We start from the raw sequence: 25,457 nt of genomic DNA on the forward strand, positions 1-25,457 counted from the left end.
AGGAAAAATGGACAAGCGTAAGGATTTGAGCGAGTTTGACGAGGGCCAAATTGTGATGGCTAGACGACTGGGTCAGAGCATCTCCAAAACTGCAGCTCTTGTGGGGTGTTCCCGGTCTGCAGTGGTCAGTATCTATCAAAAGTGGTCCAAGGACCAAACTCCCTGGGTTCGAGGCTCGGTGTTGCCACCGGTCGGGTGGACGCCATCTGGCGGGCATAATTGGCAGTGCCTGCAGCAGATACAAATTGGCCACCATCTGCAGGATGGGGACCGGGCTATATGTGTGTGTGTGGGTGGGTCTTCATACGCTGTGTAAGGACCCTGATCGGCAGAAGAGACGTCCGTGCAGGAAGCATGGACGAGAAGAAGAGGGCTGTACATGTGTAAAGAAGGCGTGGGCAGCGGCGTGCTCTCCTTGGATGCAAATCTGGAGTCCAAAAGTGGTCCAAGGAAGGAACAGTGGTAAACTGGCGACAGGGTCAAGAGCGGCCAAGGCTCATTGATGCACGTGGGGAGCGAAGGCTGGATCCAACAGCTACTGTAGCTCAAATTGCTGAAGAAGTTAATGCTGGTTCTGATAGAAAGGTGTCAGAATACACAAAAAAAAAGCAAAAGGGGGATCAAAACAATATTAGGAAGGTGGTCATAATGTGCTGCACTGAATGCTGGGATTGCCTTCGCTGGTGAGGAAGCACATGAAGCTCTCTCATTATTCGGTTAGAATAGCGCTCAGAATAAGGTGTCTCGGTAGGCAGCATTTTAAGGCATTAAGAAATTAATCAGCCTTCTTCTCTGGGGCACTTAGGTTGACGTATAATGCTGTCTATGTAGAGAGCTCACTAGGTTTTCGGACAGACCCTTTATGTGGGATTTTTTCAGGTACACCAGTTCTAATTTGTCTGAGTGAAGAATAGAATGAGTTTGCAATAACCTGCCAGAGAAAACTCCTTCCTCGAACCACTGCGAACCTGATTATGCTGAAAGAACGAATGACGACTAATAAGAAACTCCAAACTAAAACATTTTCGAAAACATAAAGAACTACAAAGACTTTTTTCTGCAATTTGAGGATTTCAATAAAAAAAAGCCTCACCGACCCATTTATCATCTATAAAACCCACAGCCCTTCATATTTAAAAGCAAATGCTTATTATGCGTGTGATGTGCGCCGCGCGCCGCACGCTAACGTTGACCGGCCTCATTTGACTTGCATATGTTCGCCCTTTCTCTTCACGCCTGCCACATGAAAGATGCCGCGTCGTGCCGTTCTCAGCCAAGAGTGGCGGCCACTACGTTCTCCTGGCCTTTAGATGAAGCATGAAACTGCGAAAGGGGAAAAAAACTAAGCAACCTGTCCATCAAACAGACCTGGAACAAACTGTACCCGCTCCTCCTTTTTCGGATTGGTCCGTGTCCGTGTGCGAACCACTCCCTTCTCTCTGTGTATCGCAGTGTGCATCGCTTAACGGACCGATACGGACAGATACGCCCCGCTTGTCATAGATACTCACGTCTCTGTGTGTGGCATTAGAGCAATATTTCATTTTTATTGTCTGTGTGTATAATGATGGGACGGCAGTAAAACACAATGTTGATTTTCTCCTTATATAGCTCGGCAAAACGAGCGGTCCAAACAGAGTCTGTTCTGCAGAAAGGGACAGACAGATGAGAGTCCATATTTATAAAATGTTAGTTAGAACCAATAATTATTTTTATACAGGTTATATTTTATGCTGACTTTGTTGTTATTCTGTTATAATCTACTGTTTCTAGATGAATGTGGCTACAGTTGATACTGAAAGTATTCAGACCCCTTGACTTTTGGCACCAAGTGGGTAGCACTGTTGCCTCACAGCAAGAAGGTCCTGGGTTTGATCCCCAGGTCAGCGTTCCAAGCACTGTCAGCATTACAATTCCAATTCATCCCAGTTTATCCCAAAGGTGGGTAATGAGGTTGAAGTCAGGGCTTTGTGCAGTCCATAGGAGTTCCTGAACATCAGACTCATCAAACTGTGTCCTTATAGACATGGATTTGTGCACAGTGCCACAGTCATGGTGGAACAGCTGACCCACCATGTCGCTACCAACATGAAACACCAACATGCCGATCACCGCTCTGATTGAGGAGAACGAAGCTAACCCACGCCCCCTCCGACACGTGGGCAGCATGACGTATGCATCTTATCAACTACACTTTGACGAGTGCAGTGCAGCTCAGCACTGTGTACGGAGAGACACACCCTGACAGCACTCTTTTCTCATCTCTGTGCAGGCGCCATCAATCAGCCAGCAGAGGTCGTAATTGCATTAGTTATGCGAGAGAGACCCCATCCGGCTTAGTCCCACCCATAACAGGCCAATCGTTGTTCATGCGGCCGCTCAGCCTAGCCGGCAGGCAGAGCTAAGATTACATACGATGTATTCGAGATCTCAGCTCTGGTTCCAGCGTGTGTCTTTACCTCTGCGCCACCTGAGCGGCCGTTTATTCATACTTTTGACCATATGTTGTGTCACTGTGTGGTGACACATCTTATTAGTTCTACAGGTGTATTTGCATTTCGCTGTAAACTAAACATTATTACATTTCCTTTACACTCCCTGAGCAATTTAATTCCAGAAAAATGACCTATCATATCATCCATGTCACAATGTTTAGCAGTGTTCATATTACCATGTGATTACTCATTGATTAAACTATGCTGCAAATTGTTATTATTCATCACAGTGATTCAAGTGCCAATACAAATCAGTGAGAGGAGAAAATGGGTGACTCATCTGTGCTGCACAGCAGGACTCCAATATTTGCCTTTTTTTCTTTTGGCTCCTCTTCACTTGATGAGTTAAATTTATCTGAGGGTTGATGAGAATACTACTTATAGTCGAATGGTTTTTCCAAGGGGGCCGACCCAATTTTTTTTTCTCAATGAGCAAATTAAATCTGGAGTTTGTAGAGTGTGAGTGGTTTTATAATGCAATGGGGTCTTACTAAATAATAGTAATGTTTAATGGGTATTTTTTGGAGTTTAAATAACAAGAACGAAAAGTTTTTGGCATCTGGTAGGAATTTAAAATTTGCCAACTTCCCATTAAAACACATCAAGTTTCATATCAACAAGTCTTTATACTTGATTTATTGGGGGTGGCTCAGTGGGTAGCACTGTCACCTCACAGCAAGAAGGTCCTGGGTTTGATCCACAGATCTACTGGTTTCCTCCTGCAGTCCAAAGACATACAAGTGAGGGGAATTGGAAATGCAGAATTGTCCATGACTGTGTTTGACATTAAAAAGTGATGAACCTTGGTCACTCAGGTGGCGCAGCTGTAAAACACACGCTAGAACATCAGAGCTGGGATCTCGAATACATCGTACCGAGTCTCAGCTCTGCCTGCCGGATGGGCTGAGCAGCCACATGAACAACGATTGGCCTGTTGTTCATATAGGGGTGGGATAAAGCCGGATAGGGACTCTGTCATGACTGATGCAACTACGACCTGTGCTGGCTGATTGATGGCGTGTGATCAGGATGTGTCTCTCCGTACATGGTGCTGATCCGCATATGCACTCGTGTAGTGTAGGTGACAAGATGTATACGGCTGCTGCCCACCTGTCGGAGGGGGTACGGGTTAGTTTTGTTCTCCTCAATCAGAGTGGGGATTGGCATTAGTGGAGAGGAACCATGACGCAATCAGTGCAACTGGATGTGCTAAAGTGGGGAGAAAATGCATAAACAAAATATATATATAAAAAAAGTGATGAACCTTGAGTAAGGAGTAACTTCTGTTTCTGTCATGAATGGAACCAAATTGTGTAAAACATGACGTTAAAATCCTTATAAATAGCCGTTCAGGTGGCGCAGCGGTAAAAACACACGCTGCAACCGGAGCTGGATCTCGAGTACGTCGTATCGAATCCAGCTCTGCCTTACCGACCGAGGCTGAGCGGCTGTATGAACAACGATTGGCCTGTTGTTCAGATGGGCGGGACTAAGGTCGGAAGTGGGTCTCTCTCTGTCAGAATGGTGCAGTTACGACCTCCGCTGGCTGATTAGAGGTGCCTACACGGAGATGAGGAAGGAGTGCTCGTAGGGTGTGTCTCTCCGCACGCAACGCTAGGTGGCGCCACACTCGTCAATGTGTGGGTGGCAAGATGCATACTTGAGCATGCTGCTCATGTGTCGGAGGGGACGTGGGTTAGCTTCGATCTCCTCGGTCAGGGCAGGGATCGGCAATGGCAGAGAGGATGCGTGATGCAAATTGGGCAATTGGACACACTAAAGGGGGAGAAAAAGGGGAGAAAATGCATAAAAAAATCCTTATAAATAAACTAGATTTATTGAAAAACAGCATAACATAGTGAATGTGGCAGTAATGGAGCAGAATTAGATGGACATAAACACCATGTGTAGAACAAGTTCAACATTCAGAATGTAGATTTCTAATGGTACTGTGGTGGAAACCCTTAATGAAACACCTCAGACTGAATCAACTCTTGAAACTGACAATAAGTCTAACAAGTTGTATTTACATACTGGAACATGATGCAAAATATCTACACAATTTCTTTAAAAAAAGTTACCCACAGATCCACATATCTGAGTTTAGCATGCAGTCTGACTGTTCATACTGACACTTAACAGCTTCTGTTTTTTGTGTATTAAATAATTTAAGTTTTTTTGCTCAAATAGCAACAGCAGCTCATTTTCTTTGGCTCATATGCAGTGATGCTGAGCCTTAAATCCCAGTCGTACTATTTACTTTGCTCTAAGGGGGTAATTGTTCAGTCTCTGAGGTGTTTCAATGCACTTCAATGTAGTTGTATGCATTTTTTCCTCATGGGTGACAGCACAGCACGACTGTGTTGTAATCTCAAAGTTAAGTTACATGTTTTATGGTGATTTCAAGTCAAGTAATTGTACAAAGGATCTTCAAAAAGTTTCCGCACTTTTCTATTTTGGTTGGAAATGGTGAGGGCGGGAGGAGGAGTAATTGGTCGTGTCTGAGAGACGTGTAGTCCGGATTTAGCACCATCTGATTTCCACCTTTTTGGACCACTCAAAGAAGCTTTAAGGGGAAGAAGATTTTCATGTGATGATGAGACCCAAGCTGGTAAAACAATAGTCTGTTGGCTAATGTCCATGTCCAATAATTTCCAATCGAGACAGGCACTAATTATAGACATGAGTACAGTAAGTACAGTGACAGAAATGTAAATAAATGTAATGCTAGTCTTACAGTTTATAAAGGTTTTAAATACTTCATGAGGTAGTTGTAGCTTGGGTTCAAGCCTCACTGCTGATATGTGGCCACTTTTGGCTCTCAGACATTACATATCTTGTTTTTGTACTGTTTAATTGAATACAACACAATACAGAAAGGTAATTTTAGATCACTGTTATCTGTCTTACCTATACTTGTTCTACATCCAACTTTTTTTTTTTAATTAGGAATTAGGTTTATAAATCTTGATGATTTTTATAGACTGAATTAATTGAATTAATTGCGTTAATGACCCATATAGATCAAATGTACCTCTTACAGAGACCAAGGCTTCAGATGTCGACCACAACTGGACCGGACGCAAGTTGATGCAAGAAAGACACGAGAACAACACACATGAACTTCAGCGAGCAGGTAAGGAAAGTTACCAGTGAAATAATGATGTCTTCTGTATTATTGAGCATTGCATACATCAAACAATCACAAATTCCCCATTTAACTTGAACAATTGTGAAGTGCAGTAATAATTAATAATATTTTGTAAATATTATTAATAAATAAAGAAAAATAAATAATAGACACACACATATCTTACTCTACATGTCCATAATGTGAAAGTTTAAAAGTGTATGCACTCCCCCTTTAGCACGTCCAATTGCCCAATTGCATCGTGCTTCCTCTCCGCCTATGTCGATCCCTGCTCCGACCGAGGAGATTGAGCTAACCCACATCCCCTCCGACACGTGGGCAGCAAGCCGCATGCATCTCATCACCCACACATTGACGAGGGTTGTGCCACCTAGCGTTGTGTACGGAGAGACACACCCTAAGAGCACTCTTTCCTCATCTCTGTGTAGGCGCCTCTAATCAGCCAGCAGAGGTCGTAATTGCACCAGTCTGACAGAGAGAGACCCATATCCGGCTTAGTCCCGCCCACCTGAACAACAGGCCAATCGTTGTTCACGTGACCGCTCAGCCTCAGCCGGCAAGGCAGAGCTGAGATTCGATACGATGTATTCGAGATCCCAGCTCCGATTGCAGCGTATGTTTTTACCACTGCACCACCTGTGCGGCCTAAAAATGAGTTTACTTTTAACTTATTTATGGTACATCATGCACTACACAGGGATGAAATTCATAGACGAGCGATTTATAGTAAAAATAGATTTTTGGTGAATCTGTTTTGTGATCAAATTGTTTTTTTTTTACTGTATGCTCTGTAGATACTAGTAAATGCGCTATACTACTATGGCATTTTATTTTTTTTCTTAGTGTCAGTTAAACTATGCCAACCAAACGCCCACATGCGATGATGATGCTTCCAGCGTCAACGCACGTCACTGAGCGATCAGCAATTTGGCCGACAAGAGGCGAAAAATCGCTGCTGGTCTGAGCTTAGGGTTAGAATAATTGAATTATTCTTACACAGTGAATCTTTCATGTTTGTCCACTCTTAGTTTGTGAGGAATATTGGACAGGGCTCCAGCTGTGTTTGCGCTCATGATTATGTCAGCAGACTGGGAGGCAAACGGTAGTCACGCGAGTCTCTAAACTTCTAAACTCACAACTTTGGGAAGGTAAACTTGGCTTTGCCACAAGAGAACGTTTACCGAAGTGTCTGCATGTGCTTGCCAAATAGTGAAAGAGATGATGCAAAGAGAACAAACAAAGTAAACAGGATGAAGGATGAGGAATGTGAAAGCGTCGGAAGAACAGGTACACTTCGTATGAATAAACGATTCATATTTAAGATTGAAGATTTCGCTTTTTTGAAAGGATGCCACGACAAAAGCAGGAGTTTCTGCACTAGCAGTTTAGATGGCACTATGGATTTGGGCACCGTTTCATCCTTGTCAGGGTGACGGGAAGTTCGATTTCCCAAGAGTCACTGGGCACAATCCATGGCGGGGCCTCAGTCATTCCAACCTCAGACATAGCCAATCACATCTGTATGTTGATGCCTAACAGCACCACTGGGGATTCAAATAAATGAATGAATGAATGTCTTTATTGTCATTGTATATAAAAATACAATACACTAAATATTAAGGTCTAAACGTATAAAAAGAAAAGTATGTAAATATTTATACAGTATATATATATTTTTTATTTATATTTATTAGGATTTTAACGTCATGTTTTACACTTTGGTTACACAAGATTCACCAGTTCACAAGGTTAATATCAAACAGTCATGGACAATTTCGTATCTCTAATTCACCTTACTTGCACGTCTTTGGACTGTGAGAGTAAACCGGAGCGCCCAGAGGAAACCCATGCAGACACAAGAAAAACATGCAAACTCCACACAGAAAGGACCCGGACCGCCTCACCTGGGGATCGAACCCAGGACCTGCTTGCTGTGAGGCGACAGTGCTACCCATTTAGCCACCGTGCCGCCCTCCCAGTTTGGCATGGTTGGTGTGGTGGGCAACTTGAAAATAGAAGTAGAGCTGTGGGAGGAAACGCAGTCGTGTGTGTATAGACGAATGTAGAGCAGGGGGTCAGGACGCAACCTGTGGGGCTTCTGTGCTCAGCATGATGGTGTTAAATCCTTAAATATCTGCTGCATTCAACACGTGTACTACAATGAACTAATGCTTAGCCTCATTAGTGTATAGCTTTAAAATAACTCAACTTATTAATTATTTAAAATAAAATGCACAGATCAGTTGATTACTAAAATATTTAGTAGTTTCGTTTCATCCCTTCCCTGCGTTTTGACTATAATGTGCTTTGACAGATACAATACATGACCAAAAGAATTTGGACACCTAACCACTATGGACATTTAGCAGACGCTTAATACAGTATACAGTCCAAGCAATTGAGGGTTAAGGGGCTTGGCAGGGAATCAACAGTGGTAACCTAGCAGTGGTGGAGTTGAGATATCGACGCCGTTCCAACTCTAAATCGTCCAGGTCGTTAATGACACCCCTGCTTGTATACAGCTTTTGGATCCGCGCACCCGTTCGCCCGCCACGCCCGTTTTTATACGCTTTTTTGGCCCCATTGACTTCTATTCATTTTTTGAAAGTTCGAGAAATCAGCGCCGTTCCAACTCTAAATCGTCCGGCTCGTTAATGACACCCCTTCTTGTTTACAGCTTTTGGATCCGCGCACCCGTTTGCCCGCCACGCCCGTTTTTTTACCCCATTAACTTCCATTGATTTTTTGAAATTTTGAGATATCAACACCATTCCAACTCTAAATCGTACAGCCTGTTGATGACACCCCGACTTGGATACAGCATTTGGATATGCACCCCCGCCCACCCGCTGCACTGCAATCACACTCGCATTTTCTTCAGGAAATGCACCTTGATTTGAATCGTTACACATGTGAATTGATTTTTAACCGCCTTGTGGTGCATCGTTACATCCCTATTTATTACACCTGTTAACAAATGCTGTGGTTGAAACACATGAATTTAAAAATCAGTAAGGGGGTCCTAATACTTTTGTCCATTTAGCGTATCGACAACCCAGTAAATCTTTAGAATGAGCTCATTTGTGACACATCAGAAGAAGCAACTGGATTCATCTGATTCCTAAAACCATGTGCTGTCTTTTTTAATACGTTGTTACTACGTATTTAAAGAAAAAGAGTCATTTGTCATTGTTTGTATATCAGAGGCTGTCAGTACGACTCTTTATTTTCCCACAAACGTGCGCAAGAGAAGAAGATCCAGATCCACACGATGACAGACTGGAACACTCTGTACTTGTAATGCGTTAGTCAGAGATTCCTGAATACCAGATGAGTCAAGCGCGGCTCTTCATACCGACTTCAGGATCAAGTCAGTTCTACCTCAACACAGTCGTACAGGGTCCTTCTCCGAGAGTCCAACCCAATCCTCAATTTACACAATAAATCGAACCCAGCAAAGACACACTCATAAGCCCGGCGTAAATGCCAAGTCATCTCGCCTGACTCAGGGTTTTCAGCTGAATGAACGAATGGGCAAGATTTTAGAGCAGGGGTGTCAAACTCATTTTCACCGAGGGCCACATCAGCATTATGGTGGCCCTCAAAGGGCCGATTGTAACGTATTCTGCTGTGATTGCAGTCTGTTGTTTTTCTTGGAGGCTGAATTCTGCATTTATATTGCTCTACTTTACCACAGACACGGCCTTATAACACGAGACGCACCGGTTTCTCTTCCTGAAGCACAAACTTGTTTTCACTTTCATTAAATTTCCTCCTTCTGCTTAATTTTCTTACTTATCTTCTTGTACATTTTAGGATTATGTGTAAATATGTGTAACATCATCTAGTGGCGGGATGTGTCACTTTGCAGGTCACAAAATCAGCCTGCATTTTGAAAGATGCAGTTTGTTTAGGATTTTACAGTGTATTCTGCCCACACTAATAGTTTATCCCCCTTTCTCAGCTAGACAGACAGACAGACAGCTCTATTCAGAATACAGTCGGTTTATTTGCTTCCCAGCTGTGTGATACACTGTGTGCATCAAAATGAAGTAAAAATACAAACAATAAAAACAATAAAGAACTCAATACAGTACAAGCACACAGCTGTAGTCAAGTGTTACATCTGGTACAATATGAGATTTAACCAAACGTAGTTAGCATTTTGTGTAAAGATACTAATTGCTATAGTAACGGTAACAATTGTATTTAATTACGGTAAATTTGTAACTAAAACGCTGTGATATACTCACTAAACATTTACAAACAACTGAGAATATAAACGCCACTACTTACAAACGATGCTTTGGTATTATACTGCAAAATAATTATCTGTATTTATTTATTATTGTTTACGTTACTGACTACGCTACCCCGCGTTCTTTTGCAGTAAAAGTCACATGGCTACTCGGCGAGGTCAAAGTTAGTTGCCATGACTACGATGTGAGCAGTTGCCGGTTAAAGGCGCAGGACTCCCATTAGATTATAAGCGCGTCTCTGTAACGACTCGAACCATCACAACAATCGTACAGTCGTTTAAGCTCTCGCGGGCCACACAAAATGACGTGGCGGGCCGGATCTGGCCCGCGGGCCGTGAGTTTGACACCCCTGTTTTAGAGTATGGGGCGGCATGGTGGCTCAGAAGGGTAGCACTGTCACCTTACAGCAAGAAGGTCTACAGTAAGGTTTGATTTCCAGGTGAAGTGGGCTGGGTCCTTTCTGTGTGGAGTTTGCATGTTCTCCCCGTGTCTGTGTGGGTTTCCTCCCACAGTGCGGTAAAACGTCATTAAAGTGCACCACGACACAAATCTGTCAAATCCACTCTGAAATCATCCCTATACATCTACACTGATCAGCCATAACATTAAAACCACCTCCTTGTTTCTACACTCACTGTCCATTTTATCAGCTCCACTGACCATATAGAAGCACTTTGTAGTTCTACAATTACTGACTGTAGTCCATCTATTTCTCTACATGCTTTGTTAGCCCCCTTTCATGCTGTTCTTCAATGGTCAGGACCCCCACAGGACCCCCACAGAGCAGGTATTATTTAGGTGGTGGATCATTCTCAGCACTGCAGTGACACTGACATGGTGCTGGTATGAGTGGATCAATCCTCAATTCTTACAATAAATCGAACCCAGCAAAGACACACTCGTAAGCCCGGCGTAAATGCCAAGTCATCTCGCCTGACTCAGAACTGAGCTCTCGAGAAGATATTACTCGCCCAGGAGGTCAATTACACCCTGACAAAAGCGAGGACTGAACTCGCAAGATGAGGGTTCTCAGCTGAATGGCGTCACCCAGCTTGAAAACTGGGTTGATTATGCAATTAAACTGAAATCACTCTATCATCTCTGCCAATAAATCCAGACTAAAAAAAGACTAGAGGAAAAAAGGGTTTATCCTTAACCTATTTTTTTCCGCCTCCCCCCTCCCCGGTTTGCCGTTCTTTATAAAGGAGCGATCCGGCAGCCCCCGTGTTCAGGCGAGTAGCCTTTGAGGCCGGCGTTGCCAGGCAACTGAATGCTAAATTTTTGGAAGTCTGTGTACGGAGTGGGGACCGAGACGAGACGTAGAGAGAGAAGGAGGAGAGGGAGCGCTGGGAAATAAATAAATAAGGAGAAGAAAAAGGAAAGGAGCTATTTTTAGACGTGTCAATAACGATCGCTCTGTGGGATTTTTATGCATTCCTTTGTTTGCTTTGGCCACCAGGAAAAGGCTTTTCTGTTGGAGTCGATGCTTTTTTTTTTCCATTTGGGATATTTTAGTGCACATTCGGGGACAGCGGTGAGAATGGAAGAGAAAAGACGAATGAACGTCTCATTAAAAATGGTCTCGCAGTAGCCAGGAGAGCAGTTCATCACTCTTGTCAAATAGAATTAAATTAATGGAGTAATGCCCATAAACTGAGGGGCCTTTTTTAGACTCCTGGCTGTGTTTGTCGTCGTATTGTTGTTAGAACCAGGTTCCATTTGATTACATTTAAATTTAAAATGTAAATCAGCCGCCCATGCGTGTCTTTTTTTTATTGAATGCCCCTCCGTTATTTTAGAGCATGGGGCGGCATGGTGGCTCAGAGGGTAGCACTGTCACCTCACAGCAAGAAGGTCTAGGGTTTGATTTCCAGGTGAAGTGGGCTGGGTCCTGTCTGTGTGGGTTTCCTCCCACAGTGTGGTAAAACGTCATTAAAGTGCACCACGACACAAATCTGTCAAATCCGCTCTGAAATCATCCCTATACATCTACACTGATCAGCCATAACATTAAAACCACCTCCTTGTTTCTACACTCACTGTCCATTTTATCAGCTCCACTGACCATTTAGAAACACTTTGTAGTTCTACAATTACTGACTGTAGTCCATCTGTTTCTCTACATGCTGTTCTTCAATGGTCAGGACCACCACAGAGCAGGTATTATTTAAGTGGTGGATGATTCTCAGCACTGCAGTGACACTGACATGGTGGTGGTGTGTTAGTGTGTGTTGTGCTGGTATGAGTGGATCAGACACAGCAGCACTGCTGGAGTTTTTGGTTTCTGGATATTTTTGGTTTGCTCTGTAGTGGTCCTGTGGGGGTCCTGACCACTGAAGAACAGGATGAAAGCAGGTTAAAAAGCATGCAGAGAAACAGATGGACTACAGCCAGTAATTGTAGAACTACAAAGTGCTCCTATATGGTAAGTGGAGCTGATAAAATGGACAGTGAGTGTAAAAACAAGGAGGTGGTTTTAATGTTATGGCTGATCGGTATATATATATATATACTGTATATATATATATATATATATATATATATATATATATATATACTGTATATAGTGATGTGCAACAACTTTGAATTTGCACTATTATGTAACTTTAACTCTAATAAGCCATTTCAGTATGTGCTAACAAGCTTCTGACACCTCTTGTGGAATCCTCTCATGTAAAAGCTTCCAGCTCATTGAGGTTTGATGGCGTTTGTGCTGCAAACTGCTAGATTAAGGACAGTGGACAGTGTAGTGTTAACTGAGTATGTGTAAAGTGTAATAGCAGACGTGTGTGTCCATCAGGTCAGACATGAGTTGAGAAATCTGGTGGTAAAAAAAGCTGTGAAACACTCTAGCTATGAGGGATCGAACACTACCCTAACGGTACCTTCTACCAGACAGCCGTAGAGTAAAGAGGTTAAGAGGGGTGTGAAAGGTCATTACCAATGCTAAGGGCTGTATGGATGCAGCATTTGGTGTGAATGATGGATAAATGGATTTTATAAATTTGGGTTCTTTCAAGTTTTAAAGTTCATTATTGCCGCTCAGGTGGCGCAGCGGTAAAGTACGCTAGCGCACCAGAGTTGGGGTTTCGAATACATCGTATCGAATCTCAGCTCTGCCTTTCCGACTGGGCTGGGCGGCTGCATGAACAACGATCGGCTGCTGTTCAGGGTTAGAGGGTAAGAAAGTCGGATCATAGGTCCTCATAACTGGTGCGACTGCGGCCCCTGCACAGGGCTGAGGAATAATGCTGATGGGGGTGTGGCCCTCCATACACAGTGCCCGTCAAGTGTATGAACTCGACTCGTGCAGGTGAAAAATGCAGTCTGTACTGACTGTACGTGCCGGAGGGGGGCGCATGTCAGTTGAGAGGCGTCCTCAGTCAGCGGTGGAGGGTCGAATCAGAAAAATAGAAAATAAAAAAATAAAAAAAAGTTTTAAAGTTCATTGTGTGATTTCGAAAAATCCACAACACTGTAAACAGTCGCTTCGTTCAGCGCTCGGCTTGAGCGGTGCGGTAAAACGTCATCAAAGTACGCATATGAGACTAATCTGCATTTGTGTGGAATAACCTTCAAATCCACTCTAAAAGCATCCACATGTATCACTGGACTAGTAATCAAAAGGTCGCTGGTTCAAGCCCCACTGCCAGGTTGCCACTGTTGGACCCTTGAGCAAGGCCCTTAACCTTCAATTGCTTAGACAATATACTGTCACAGTCACTGTAAGTCGCTTTGGATAAAAGAAATGCTGAAAATGTAAATGTATCTGTGTTTAGCTGGATTTTTCTCCTGTTTCAATTTTAAACTTGTGTTATAGCTCGGGGTGCTGAGACATTGTAAGAATCAGCATTTCTAAAAGAGTCTAAATGCTTATCATTAAAAAACAAAGCTTAATATGACTTAATGTAATAAAAGAACGACACAGGAGCACTAAACCTCTCTTAATTATTACTGCTCATAAGTTCTCTCCACTAATGAATGAGGGCGATTACGTCACGATAGATCCAACCAGCTCAGAGCAGCAAGCATCTAATCCTGATCCTGAATCCTTTTTCAGGGTCTGGTGTAAACGCAGGGTTAAAACTGCCGCTCACTTTGTTCACACACTATCCTTCCTGAGTTATAACGTACTGTTTGTTTTCACATCGGGTATGACACGCTAATATCAACTTTAAACACGAGGCGTCCTGAACATTCCTTAAACAGTAATCTCTTCCAGTAGAGGTCAACTTTTTCCATAATCTGCAGAGTGTCCCTAATGTGTGTGCTCGGAGTATTGCATGCAGGAGCAGGATCTGTGTGCATATGTGTGTGTGTGTGTGTGTGTGTGTGCACATGTGTGTGTGTGTATGTATATATTGTGCATGTAATGGTGCTGACTCTGCTGGGTCTGGAGTGTTTTTCACTCGATAACTTAGCTGGAATCCAGGATGTCCTGCAGACTCTGCCGTCAATAACAACATTTCTCTCTCTCTGTCTCTTTTTCTTTCTCTCTTTTCTCTCTCACACACACACACACACACACACACACACACACACACACACACACACTTGAATAATCTGTTGATTACAGTTACATTTTCAGCATTTAGCAGACGCTTTTATCCAAAGCGACTTACAATTATCGTTGAATACAATCGGAGCAATCGAGGGTTAAGGGCCTTGATTAGGTGCCCAACAGTGGTGACTTGGTGGCCGTGGGGCTTGAACCGATAACCTTCTGTTTACTAGTCAAATACCTAAATCACTACCATTGCCCAAACGTGTCAAAGCTAAAGTGAGCAACATTTTCTACATGAGGTCAGAGATAACATATTTCACTGCAGTACCAGTTACATTTACTGGTGTAACACTTTTTATAAGCCAGATGTTAATAATCGCGCTCAGGTGGCACAGCGGTAAAACACACTAGCACACCAGAGCTGACATTTTAAACTCATCTTGGCCATTTGGCAGAATGGGCGCCTACATGAACAATGATTGGCTTATTGTACAGTACATTCAGGGAGGGTGCCGGACAGGACCTCATAACTGATACAATCATGACCTCGAGTCGAGGGATAACGCTTTGATCAGGGTGTGGCTCTCCGTACACAAAGCTGATCCGCATATGAACTCGCCTCGAGCAGGTGAAAAGATGCGGTCGGCTACTGCACACGTGTCGGAGGGGGCGTGTGTCAGTCTAAAGCTCTCCTGAGGGTTAAAAGCCTTGCTCAAGGTTCCAACAGTAGCAACCTGGCAGTGGTGGGGCTTGAACCAGCAACCTTTGGATTACTAGTCCAGTACCTTAACCACTAGGCTACATCTGCCCATAACTTAGTTGGAATCCAGGATGTCCTGCAGACTCCGCTTTCAATAATAACATTTCTCTCTCTCTCTTTTTCTTTCAGTCTTTTCACACACACACACACACACACACACACACACACACACACACACACTTGATTAATCTTTAGATTTAGTACCTTTACATTTTTGGCATATAGCAGATGCTTTTATCCAAAGCGACTTACAATTATCACTGAATACAGTTCGAAGCAATGTGCCCAGGGGCCCAACAGTGGTGTCTTGGTGGCGATGGGGCTTGAACCGGCAACCTTGTGATTTGCAGTATTTAGCAGACACTTTTATTCAAAGCGACTTACAGTATTTTGACAGTATTCAATCTGATCAACTAAGGGTTAAGGGCCCTGCTCAAGAGTCCAACAGTGGCAACCTGGCAGTGGTGGGGCTTGAACCAGCAACCTTTGGATTACTAGTGGTTATAGCCTAGGCTATTACTAGGCTATAACCACTAAGGTATACTGTCTAAGCAATTCAGGGTTAAGAGCCCTGCTCAAGGGTCCAACAATGGCAACCTGGCAGTGGTGGGGCTTGAACCAGCAACCTTTGGATTACTAGTCCAGTACCTTAACCACTAGGCTACAACTTTAATAAGAAAAGGTTGGCGCACTGCACATGAGCCAGAGCGTGTGTCAGGCAAATCTAACCTCCTCAGGCACAACTGGGGTTCCCAGCAGAGAAAGACTAACTGGCTAATTGGATAAAACTGTTGGTGGTGGTGGTAGGGCTTCCAACAACCTTCTGATGACTTGTTTTGTACCTTAACCACTAGGCTACCACTGCAATCATGCTAGCATGGACTGTAATCCCGAAGGAATGTTTCCAACACCTTGTGGAATCCACCTTGCCATTAAGATAAGCCCTACCTAATTCCTGGCCTTTTCCTGTGTACTATGCAATTCACTGTGAGATTCAAACATTTTTCATTAGTGTAGAGTTCTGTAGCTCTGTAGAGTTCTGTTACAGAGAGATGATCACGTGTGTAGAGAAGCACACTTTTCCATTGTATATGGAATCCCCAAAGGCACAAAATATACTCAATACGTGAACACATACATCAAACATTGTCAGGACACTACACCAGAGAAAAGTCTGTTCAGCTAACGTAATTATAATGCCGTATGATTGCTAGGACCTAGGTCTAGGGAGTTCAAGTGCCTCACGTTTACTGGCTAATTTGCACTATGAGGCGGTCCTAGTGTCACCGAGCGTCTTTAGACTTTGCTGAGTTTGTAAAGTAAGAAATAAACTGTACATAGACAAACTATCAGGAGCAGAATGATCGAGATGATCATGTGTGTAGAGAAGCACACTTTTTCATTGATTATGGAATCTTCAAAGGGCGCAGTGCACTCAATACGTAAACACATACATCAAACATTGTCAGGACACTACACCAGAGAAAAGTCTGTTCAGCTAACGTAATTATAATGCCGTATGATTGCTAGGACCTAGGTCTAGGGAGTTCCAATGCCTCACGTTTACTGGTTAATTTGCACCATGAGGCGGTCCTAGTGTAACCGAGCGTCTTTAGACTTTGCTGAGTTTGTAAAGTAAGAAATAAACTGTACATAAACAACCTATCGGGAGCTTAATACTTTACTGGCTGCAGCACAGACTACAGCGAGATGATCACGTGTGTAGAGAAACACACTTTTTCATTGATTATGGAATCTTCAAAGGGCGCAATGCATTCAAAACGTAAACACATACATCAAAGATTGTCAGCACGCTAGAGCACAGAAAAGTCTGTCACACTAGCAATCCTACGGCAATTCAGTTAGCAATCGGTTAGTCAAAATGTTGAAGTGTAGGCTGCTCAGGTGGCTCAGGTGGCGCAGCGGAGCTGACATTTCGAACTCGTCGGTTCGAAACTCAACACAAATCCGTCAGGCTGGGCACCTACGTGAACAATGATTGGCTGTTTAAGGGGGGTGCCGGATGGGACCTCATAACATAATTGATTGAGTCGAGGGATAATGCATTGATCAGGGTGTGTCTCTCCATACACAAAGCTGATCCACATATGAACTTACCTCGAGCAGGTGAAAAGATGCAGTCGGCTACTGCACATGTGTCAGAGGGGGTCTCGGCTCTCCTCAACCAGGATGGAGATCAGCATCAGTAGAGAGGAAGCGTAATGCAATCGGGCAGGTGCAAAGATGCAGTCGGCTACTGCACATGTGTCAGAGGGGGCGTGTGTCAGTCTCACTGTCCTCAGCTAGGATGGAGATCAGCATCACTAGAGAGGAAGCGTAATGCAATCGTGCAGGTGCAAAGATGCAATCAGCTACTGCACACATGTCGGAGGGGGTCTCGGCTCTCCTCAACCAGGATGGAGATCAGCATCAGTAGAGAGGATGCGTAATGCAATCGGGTGATTGGATTCGACTAGATGGGGCTGAATTCGTAACAAGACCATTCCTTGCTGGGGGCCGTGGACACATACAGGACCAGTGAGGTCAGGAACGTGTCTGATTCCACTTTGAGTCCCACTAGGCTGACAGTGCGAAGTGTGTGAACCAGGAGGTTGTGGCTGTAGGGTCAGAAGTCACTGTGATGCTGATGTGCTCGGACAGGTTGGCGCTGAGTTGGCATGGACTCCGGTTGCCAGATGTTTTATTTATTTATTTTTTATATATGAGCCTTGTTATAGTAGTGGTACTCGATGTTTTTGTCGTCCAACTGCTTTATTCTGGACGGGGCACCAATCCGTCCTTACATGTTCCCTTATTTTGTGTCTTTTGCTGCCTGTTCAGTTTGTCTTGACCAGCATGACCTTTCACCTCTCATAGTCAGTCTCTCAAAGTGTCTCCTGAGAGCTGGCAAGGAAAAAGAAATATTTTTAGATATTGTGCTTTTTAACTTTGTCCTCTCTCTCTCTCTCTCTCTCTCTCTCTCTCTCTTGCTCTCTCTCTCTTTTTCCATGTACTAACTGGAGTCCATGGGAAAAGTGCATCTGTCCACCCAGTTTCTCACTCTTCCACTTGACTTCCATTGGCTCTTCATCACAGCCCTTCCACAAACCAACTGCCCCCTGGGCCCGGGTCTCCATGGCAACTGCTTTTCGCCAAAGCCGCTTGTTTGAATCCCTTTGCCGGATGCCCGACTTTTCACTTCCATGCCCGTATTTTGGCAGGGGGAGACACAGTGAAAGAGAGATCGCAGAATGATTGGAAAGGGAGGAAGAAAACATGTAACAGAAGGAGTAAATAGGGTTAGAATGTACAAATGATGTTATTGTGTTTGATCAGTGTGTGAGTCAAGATTCAAGATATACATCGATCAGGCATAACATTATGACCACCTTCCTTGTATTGTGTTGGTCCCCCTTTTGCTGCCCCATACACAACAAACTGTTATGCACTGTGTATTCTGACATCTTTCTATCAGAACCAGCGTTAACTTCTTCAGCAATTTGCTGGATCGGACCACACGTGCATCAATGAGCCTTGGCCGCCCATGACCCTGTCGCCGGTTTACCACTGTTCCTTCCTTGGACCACTTTTGATAGACACTGACCACTGAAGACCGGGACACACCCCACAAGAGCTGCAGTTTTGGAGATGCTCTGATCCAGTCGTCTAGCCATCACAATTTGGCCCTCGTGAAACTCACACAAATTTCTTCTAACACATCAACTTTGAGGATAAAATGTTCACTTGCTGCCTAATATATCCCACCCACTAACAAGTGCCGTGATGAAGAGATGATCAGTGCCTGGTCGGTGTAAAGACTGGAGTTAACGGTGTATGATGAGTGCTGTGGAATAAAACAATACAGTGGTACCTTGAAACTCGACGTCAGTTGGTTCTGGGACTGGTGTCGAGTTTAAGAGATGTTGAGTTTCAGGGTATTGTATTCCATAAGGATGTATGGGAAACCTGTTAATGCGTTCCATGGTCCCGTAGAACTGCATATATTTTAGACTAATGTAAAATAATGGGCTTGTTTTTGACACTTAAACACTGAAAATAACACAAGTATAATATAAAAACACTTAATACAATTAAAAAAGACTAGAACTTGTACGATGCAGAGCGTCACAACTGCAACAGCAACAAGGATTTTTTTTAAATACAGTTTAATGCATCCAGAACTGGAGCATTCAATATCCAACAAGAACAACAGACTGGGCGCCATCTAGCAGGCATAATTGGCAGTGCCTGCAGGGAGGGATGACCGGACTAACGCTGTGTAAGGATCCTGATTGGCGGATAGAGGCACCTGTGCAGAGTGCATGGGTGGAAAAGGGTTCCGTTAAGGGCTGCTCACGGGTCGGAGGAGGCGCGAGCGGCGATATACCCTCCTCGACTGCAAAATATCGTGGATCCCCAGCAGCGGAAGAGAAATTGACTATGCTAAATTGGGAGTAAATGCATAAATAAAATAGAAAGAAATAGTTAAATAATGTTGGTGTTTTTACTCTGCCTGGTTCTCATTTTCATTGCCTGATTGTAGTATCTACTCTTACCAGCTTATAACAGCTTATCAATTTATTGCCTTTATGAAGATATAAAATTAATATTGGGCATAATTAAGATCAGCAACAACAGTCCCAGTTTCTCATGTGGCCCTCTGCAAAATGTATTTGCCCACCCCTGCTTTATAGGAAGGCTTTCATTTACAATCATTCCTAGCAGGAGATTTAGGGGTCACTAGTAATAAAGCTGGTGTTCCATTTTACCACATATACCTATGAGGATTCTTCTGAGATGTCTATGTTGATTCTGCATTAATAAAATAATGATAATGAGTCAGTAATGCTGTAGTAAAAGATGGTACTAGTGGCACGTGTGTGATACAGACCATTTTTCCTTCGGTCCACACAACATCTGACAGGCATCAACATCACTGAGTAATATCCATCAGTAGTAGATGCCACAGGCAGGATTCTTGTGTGGGAGTGATGGAGGCGGTGGAGGTGTGATGATGCTGCCATGTTACGTATGCCTCTGGTGGCGTGCTGATGAGCTGTTGCTAAAAATAGACAGCTCTCTCCTCTCTCTCTCTCTCTCTCTCTCTCTCTCTCTCTCTCTCTCTCTCTCTCTCTCTCTCTCCAGTCGTTAAATATCACTGCTGTTCTAACCTGCACACACCGGCTCCTAAGGACCCCCACTATGCTTACACACCGCAGACAATTTACACCCACGCAGGGAGTGGAACACCTCAGAGCACCTGAGCCAGACATCAGACCTGGAATTTCATTTTATATGAATACCCCAGTAAACCAGCAAGTTATTGATGAGCACGTCGAATGAACCCAAATAATATTATAAAAAGTAAAATATAAATAGCAATGTTTATTTTTTAGAATTTGTTTACTTCAGTTCTTATAACAGGTATTATTTTTACATGTTTATTTTTAGATTTAGCTAATTAACCTAGCATATTTTACAGCTGCACTACCCGAGTGCCTTGTAGTGCACTAAATAGGATCTACAGTATAATAAGCAAATCTCTTATTCGAAAAACAAACATTCAGGTCTTTAAAACTGTGGTGAAATACGCTAGCACACCAGAGCTGGGATTTTAAATACCATCCGGCTGGGATGTGCCGGACCAGGGTTCCTCATAACTGGTGCAATTACGACCTCTGCTGGCTGATTGATGGCGCCTGCGCAAAGTTGGGGAATAATGCTGATCAGGGTGTGGCTCTCCATGCACAAAGCTGATCCACATATGAACTCGCCTCGTGCAGGTGAAAAGATGCAGTCGGTACTGCTCCTGTGTCAGAGGGGGCGTGTGTCAGTTGCAAAGCTCCTTAGTAAGAAGTAAAGGGTTGTATTGGTAGAGGTGAAGCATAACCCAATCAGGGTAATTGGATATGACTAAATTAGGGGAGGAAAATTGGGGGGGAAATTGGAGGAAAGGGGGGGGGGCAAACTGTAATTTAAATGGAGGAACCCTCTTAACCACAAAGCAGCAGAAAGCTAATTATGATTATATTTCAACCAAAATAGCCAATAGCAGATTTATTTTGTTGTTTACTTTTACTACTTTTGTACTTTTACTACATTTTGTGGTCTAAATAATCTTTTAAAATAGTCTTTAGTACATTTACGGTACTAAAATAAATAATAATAAATCAGTAACATAGATAACATCGTTATTTTTTCTTTAATGGTCCAAACTCCTTCATTTCATCAAATGAAATACGCCAGCACACCATAGCTGGGATTTCAAATACATCGTATCGAATCTCAGCTCTGCCATCCGACTGGGCTGGGCAGCCACATGAACAACGATTGGCTGTTGTTCAGGGATGGGATGAGCCTCTCTCTCATAACTGGTGCAATCACGACCTCTGCTGGCTGACTGATGGCGCCTGCGCAGAGTTGGGGAATAATGCTGATCAGGGTGTGACTCTCCGTACACAAGGCTGGTCTGCATATGAACTCGCCTCGTGCAGGTGAAAAGATGCAGTCGGTACTGCGCACGTGTCGAAGGGGGCGTGTGTCACTTGCGAAGCTCCTCAGTCAGCAATGGAGGGTTGTATCAGTAGGTGAAGCGTAACGCAATCAGGGTAATTGGATACGACTAAATTAGGGAAGAAAATTGAATATTTTACTACGTTTGTGCTTTTATTGCTTCTTGTGGTCTAAATAATGTTTTCTAAAATACACCCCACATGTTAGTACATTTACGGTACTAAATAAATAATAATAAATTAATTTCTTAGATAGATAATATCATAATAATTTGTTCTTTAATGGTCCAGACTCATTCATTCATTGTCTGTTTTACCACCACTTGTCCTGGTCATGGTCACAGTGTCAGAATTTTTGTTTATCTGTGTATTTTCAATTTTGGCTTTGATTGTTATCACCTGATATCGATACCCTGGTAAAACACAAAGTCATTAATGAGCACATAAAATGTACTCAAATAATATAATAAAAAGTAAAATATAAATAGCGATGTTTATTTTTTAGAATTAGTTTATCACAGTTCTTATAACAGGTATTATTTTAGCATGTTTATTTTTAGATTCAGCTAATTAACCTAGCATATTTTACCGCTGCGCCACCCGAGCGCCTTGTAGTGCACTTAATAGGATCTATAATAAGCAAGTGTCATTACTCACTACTTATTTATTATGATGATTAATAATTGATGTAATTATTCCATTTATAAAAAATACATGCATTACAACACAAACTGTAAAAAAAACAAAAACCTATCCCAGCTTTTCAATGGGCGCAAGCCACACAGTAACACCCTGGACGGGGCGCCAGTCCATCGCAGGGCAGACACACATACACACACACATACACACACCCATTCACCTATAGGGCAATTCAGTATCTCCAATTAACCTGACTGCATGTTTTTGGACTGTGGGAGGACACCCACGCAGAACATGCAAACTCCGCACAGAAAGGACCCGGACCGCCCCGTCTGGGGTTTGAACCCAGGACCTTCTTGCTGTGAGGTGACAGTGCTACCCACCGGGCCGCCCGGTACTAAATACATAATAATAAATGAATAACAACATAGATAGATAATATCATTATTTGTTCTTTAATGGTCCAAACTCATTCATTAATTGTCTGTTTTACCACTGCTTGTCCTGGTCATGGTTGCTGTGTGTCCAATTCATTAGGTGAAAGGGCAGGAAACACAGTAACACCCTGGACGGGGCGCCAGTCCATCGCAGGGCAGACACACGCACACACACACACACATTCAGGGCAAACACTGTATGTCTTTGCACATGTGGGAGGAAACTGGAGCACCCGGCAAACCCTGGGAATCAAACCCAGGCCCTTCTTGCTGTGTTTTTACATTTTTAAATAAATAAAATCGCTTGCCTGCCTATTTAAGTACCATGATAATAAAGTGCTTAATGGAAAGTAAGTCATCATGCATAATGACGCAACAGCACAGCGCTGTAATACGCTTAGCCCCCTACCGCTGAGACCCGGGTTTGAATCTCACTGGTGCTACCGGCCTGTCTGAGGAGAGGTGGCCAAAGCCTTGTGATGGATTAGTGTCCTGTCCAGGGTGTTCCTGCCTTGTTCCCAGTGTTTCCAGGTAAACCTGGACCTGACGTGACCCCCTTTGTCTCTTAATTTGGCATAGCCAATCCTCTGCTGGGGACCCCAACTGTGTCCAAGAAGGGTGATGTGTGTGCAGTCTTACCAATCCTTTCTTATTCACCAACACTTCTGTGAATTTGCGCATGAGGCCGGTTTCACGCACTGACAGACACGCCCAGATCTCTGCACTCCTCCACTTCTGTACAGGTGCCCTGGTCAACCAAGGTCCTTACACAGCCCTACCCGTTTTAATCCGCAGACCGGAGGCCAATTATGCTGCTAGAGGGCGCCCAGCCAACCGGTAGCAGAGTCGAGATTCGGACCTGGGAAATTCAGAATCTTTTATTTATTTTAGCAGATTATCCATCTGTGCGATCTAAGCGCCTAATAAAGCTTTTGATCAAATAAAAAAAGTATTACACCGCTCACTAGGATCACGTTATTATAATCTTTAAATTCGAATCTTTGTTGATTCTGATTGGTGCATCTTTAGTTGTTTGACTTAGAAGTAGCATAATAATGTGATCTTGAACCTGTAGGCAGTGGTAGCTTAATGGTTAAGGTAGGGACCTAGTCATCAGAAAGCATTTACTAGGTCACCAATGTTGGACCCTTGAGCAAGGCCCCTAACCTTCTTAACTGCTTGCAATGAATACAGTCACAATTGTTAGTCGCTCTGGATAAAGGCGTCTGCTAAATGCCGTAAATGTAAATGAAACTGAAAATGTAACCATGTGAGGATTTAACTGTGTTTAAGGCTAATGGAGTTTTTTTTTTCGTATCTCTCTCAGCCATCCATGAGTTCCCTGAAGACATCTTTACTAAGGAGCAGAGGAAGAGAGGAGCAGTGCTGCTTCATGTACTGTGTGTAAGTAACTCTCACACAGATATTTAAATAATACTGTGATTTTGTTTCGCTTTATCTTGTATTTACTTCACAAACCTGTTGAATAAAAGCAAGCGTACACTGTGTTGTGTTATTGTGAATATCCTCAACCACCACATCCAAATCTAACCATGGCCTTAATCAAGATCATTGATTTAATAATGGTAATTTATAACGGTGGCTCGATGGGTAGCGCTGTCGCCTCAGAGCAAGAAGGTCCTGGGTTCGATCCCCAGGCGGGGCGGTCCGGGTCCTTTCTGTGCTCTTTGCATGTTCTCCCCGTGTCTGTGTGGGTTTCCTCCGGGAGCTTCAGTTTCCTCCCACAGTCCAAAAACATGCAGTCAGGTTAATTGGAGACACTGAATTGCCCTATAGGTGAATGTGTGTGTGTGTATGTGTGTCTGCCCCGCGATGGACTGGCGCCCCGTCCAGGGTGTTACTGTGTGTCTTGCGTCTATTGAAAAGCTGGGATAGGCTCCAGCACCCACCGGCGACCCTGATTGGCTAAGCGGTTAAGAAAGTAAGTGATTTAATAATGATTGATTTAATAAGATCTAGTCAAATATATCATTTTTAGATGGCACTGTGGCACAGGGGGCGGCACGGTGGGTAGCACTTTCACCTCACAGCAAGAAGGTCCAGGGTTCGATTCCCAGTTGGAGTTTGCGTTTTCCCCCAGTGTCTGTGTGGGTTTCCTCCCACAGTCCTAAGACATGCATCAGGTTAAATGGAGATAGTAAAATTGCCCAAGGGGTGTGTGTGTGCCCTGTGATACACTGGCAAACTGTCCAGGGTGTTTCCTACCTTTCGCCCAGTGATTCAAACCCACTGCAGACCTTATTTATTTACCCCAAAAAGAATACAAACGGTTGATCTTCTTTATTTGTGCGTCCTTTTTTTACATTTACATTTGTCTCAATTCCAGGCCATCTATATGTTCTACGCTCTAGCGATTGTCTGTGATGACTTCTTCGTCCCCTCCCTGGAGAAGATATCTGAGGTAAGACGTCACACCAGATCGACACCTTGAATCCCGACCACACAAAGTGATGACAGCTCAATTTGATCCATGTCCCTCATTGATAATGTTGGCGCTGTGTCAGAATTTGCTGTTAAATGTTTATATATTTAAAGGATCATTTAAAGGCTTTTAACCTCATGTAATTGTTTTTTGTGGGGAGTGACAGAAATAAAACGATATCAGTGAAGTCAGTCAATAATTCCATGGGAAATATTGGAATTCAATGACGATTGATAAACCAATTATTTATATATATA

At 43.4% G+C, this 25,457-nt stretch overlaps 1 protein-coding gene across 1 annotated transcript in view; it reads left to right on the plus strand.

The window, feature by feature from the left end:
- The window catches only part of LOC134303133 (sodium/potassium/calcium exchanger 3), a 46,023-nt gene that overhangs the window by 6,869 nt on the left and 13,697 nt on the right, over positions 1-25,457 (plus strand). Inside the window, exons 2-4 of the mRNA XM_062988440.1 lie at positions 5,539-5,631; positions 24,085-24,161; positions 25,105-25,179. Coding sequence (XP_062844510.1) covers positions 5,539-5,631; positions 24,085-24,161; positions 25,105-25,179 — 245 coding nt within the window. The remainder of the gene's footprint in view (positions 1-5,538; positions 5,632-24,084; positions 24,162-25,104; positions 25,180-25,457) is intronic.

Source organism: Trichomycterus rosablanca, chromosome 26, assembly GCF_030014385.1.
Source record: "Trichomycterus rosablanca isolate fTriRos1 chromosome 26, fTriRos1.hap1, whole genome shotgun sequence".
In the NCBI taxonomy this organism is placed as follows: Eukaryota; Metazoa; Chordata; class Actinopteri; order Siluriformes; family Trichomycteridae; genus Trichomycterus; species Trichomycterus rosablanca.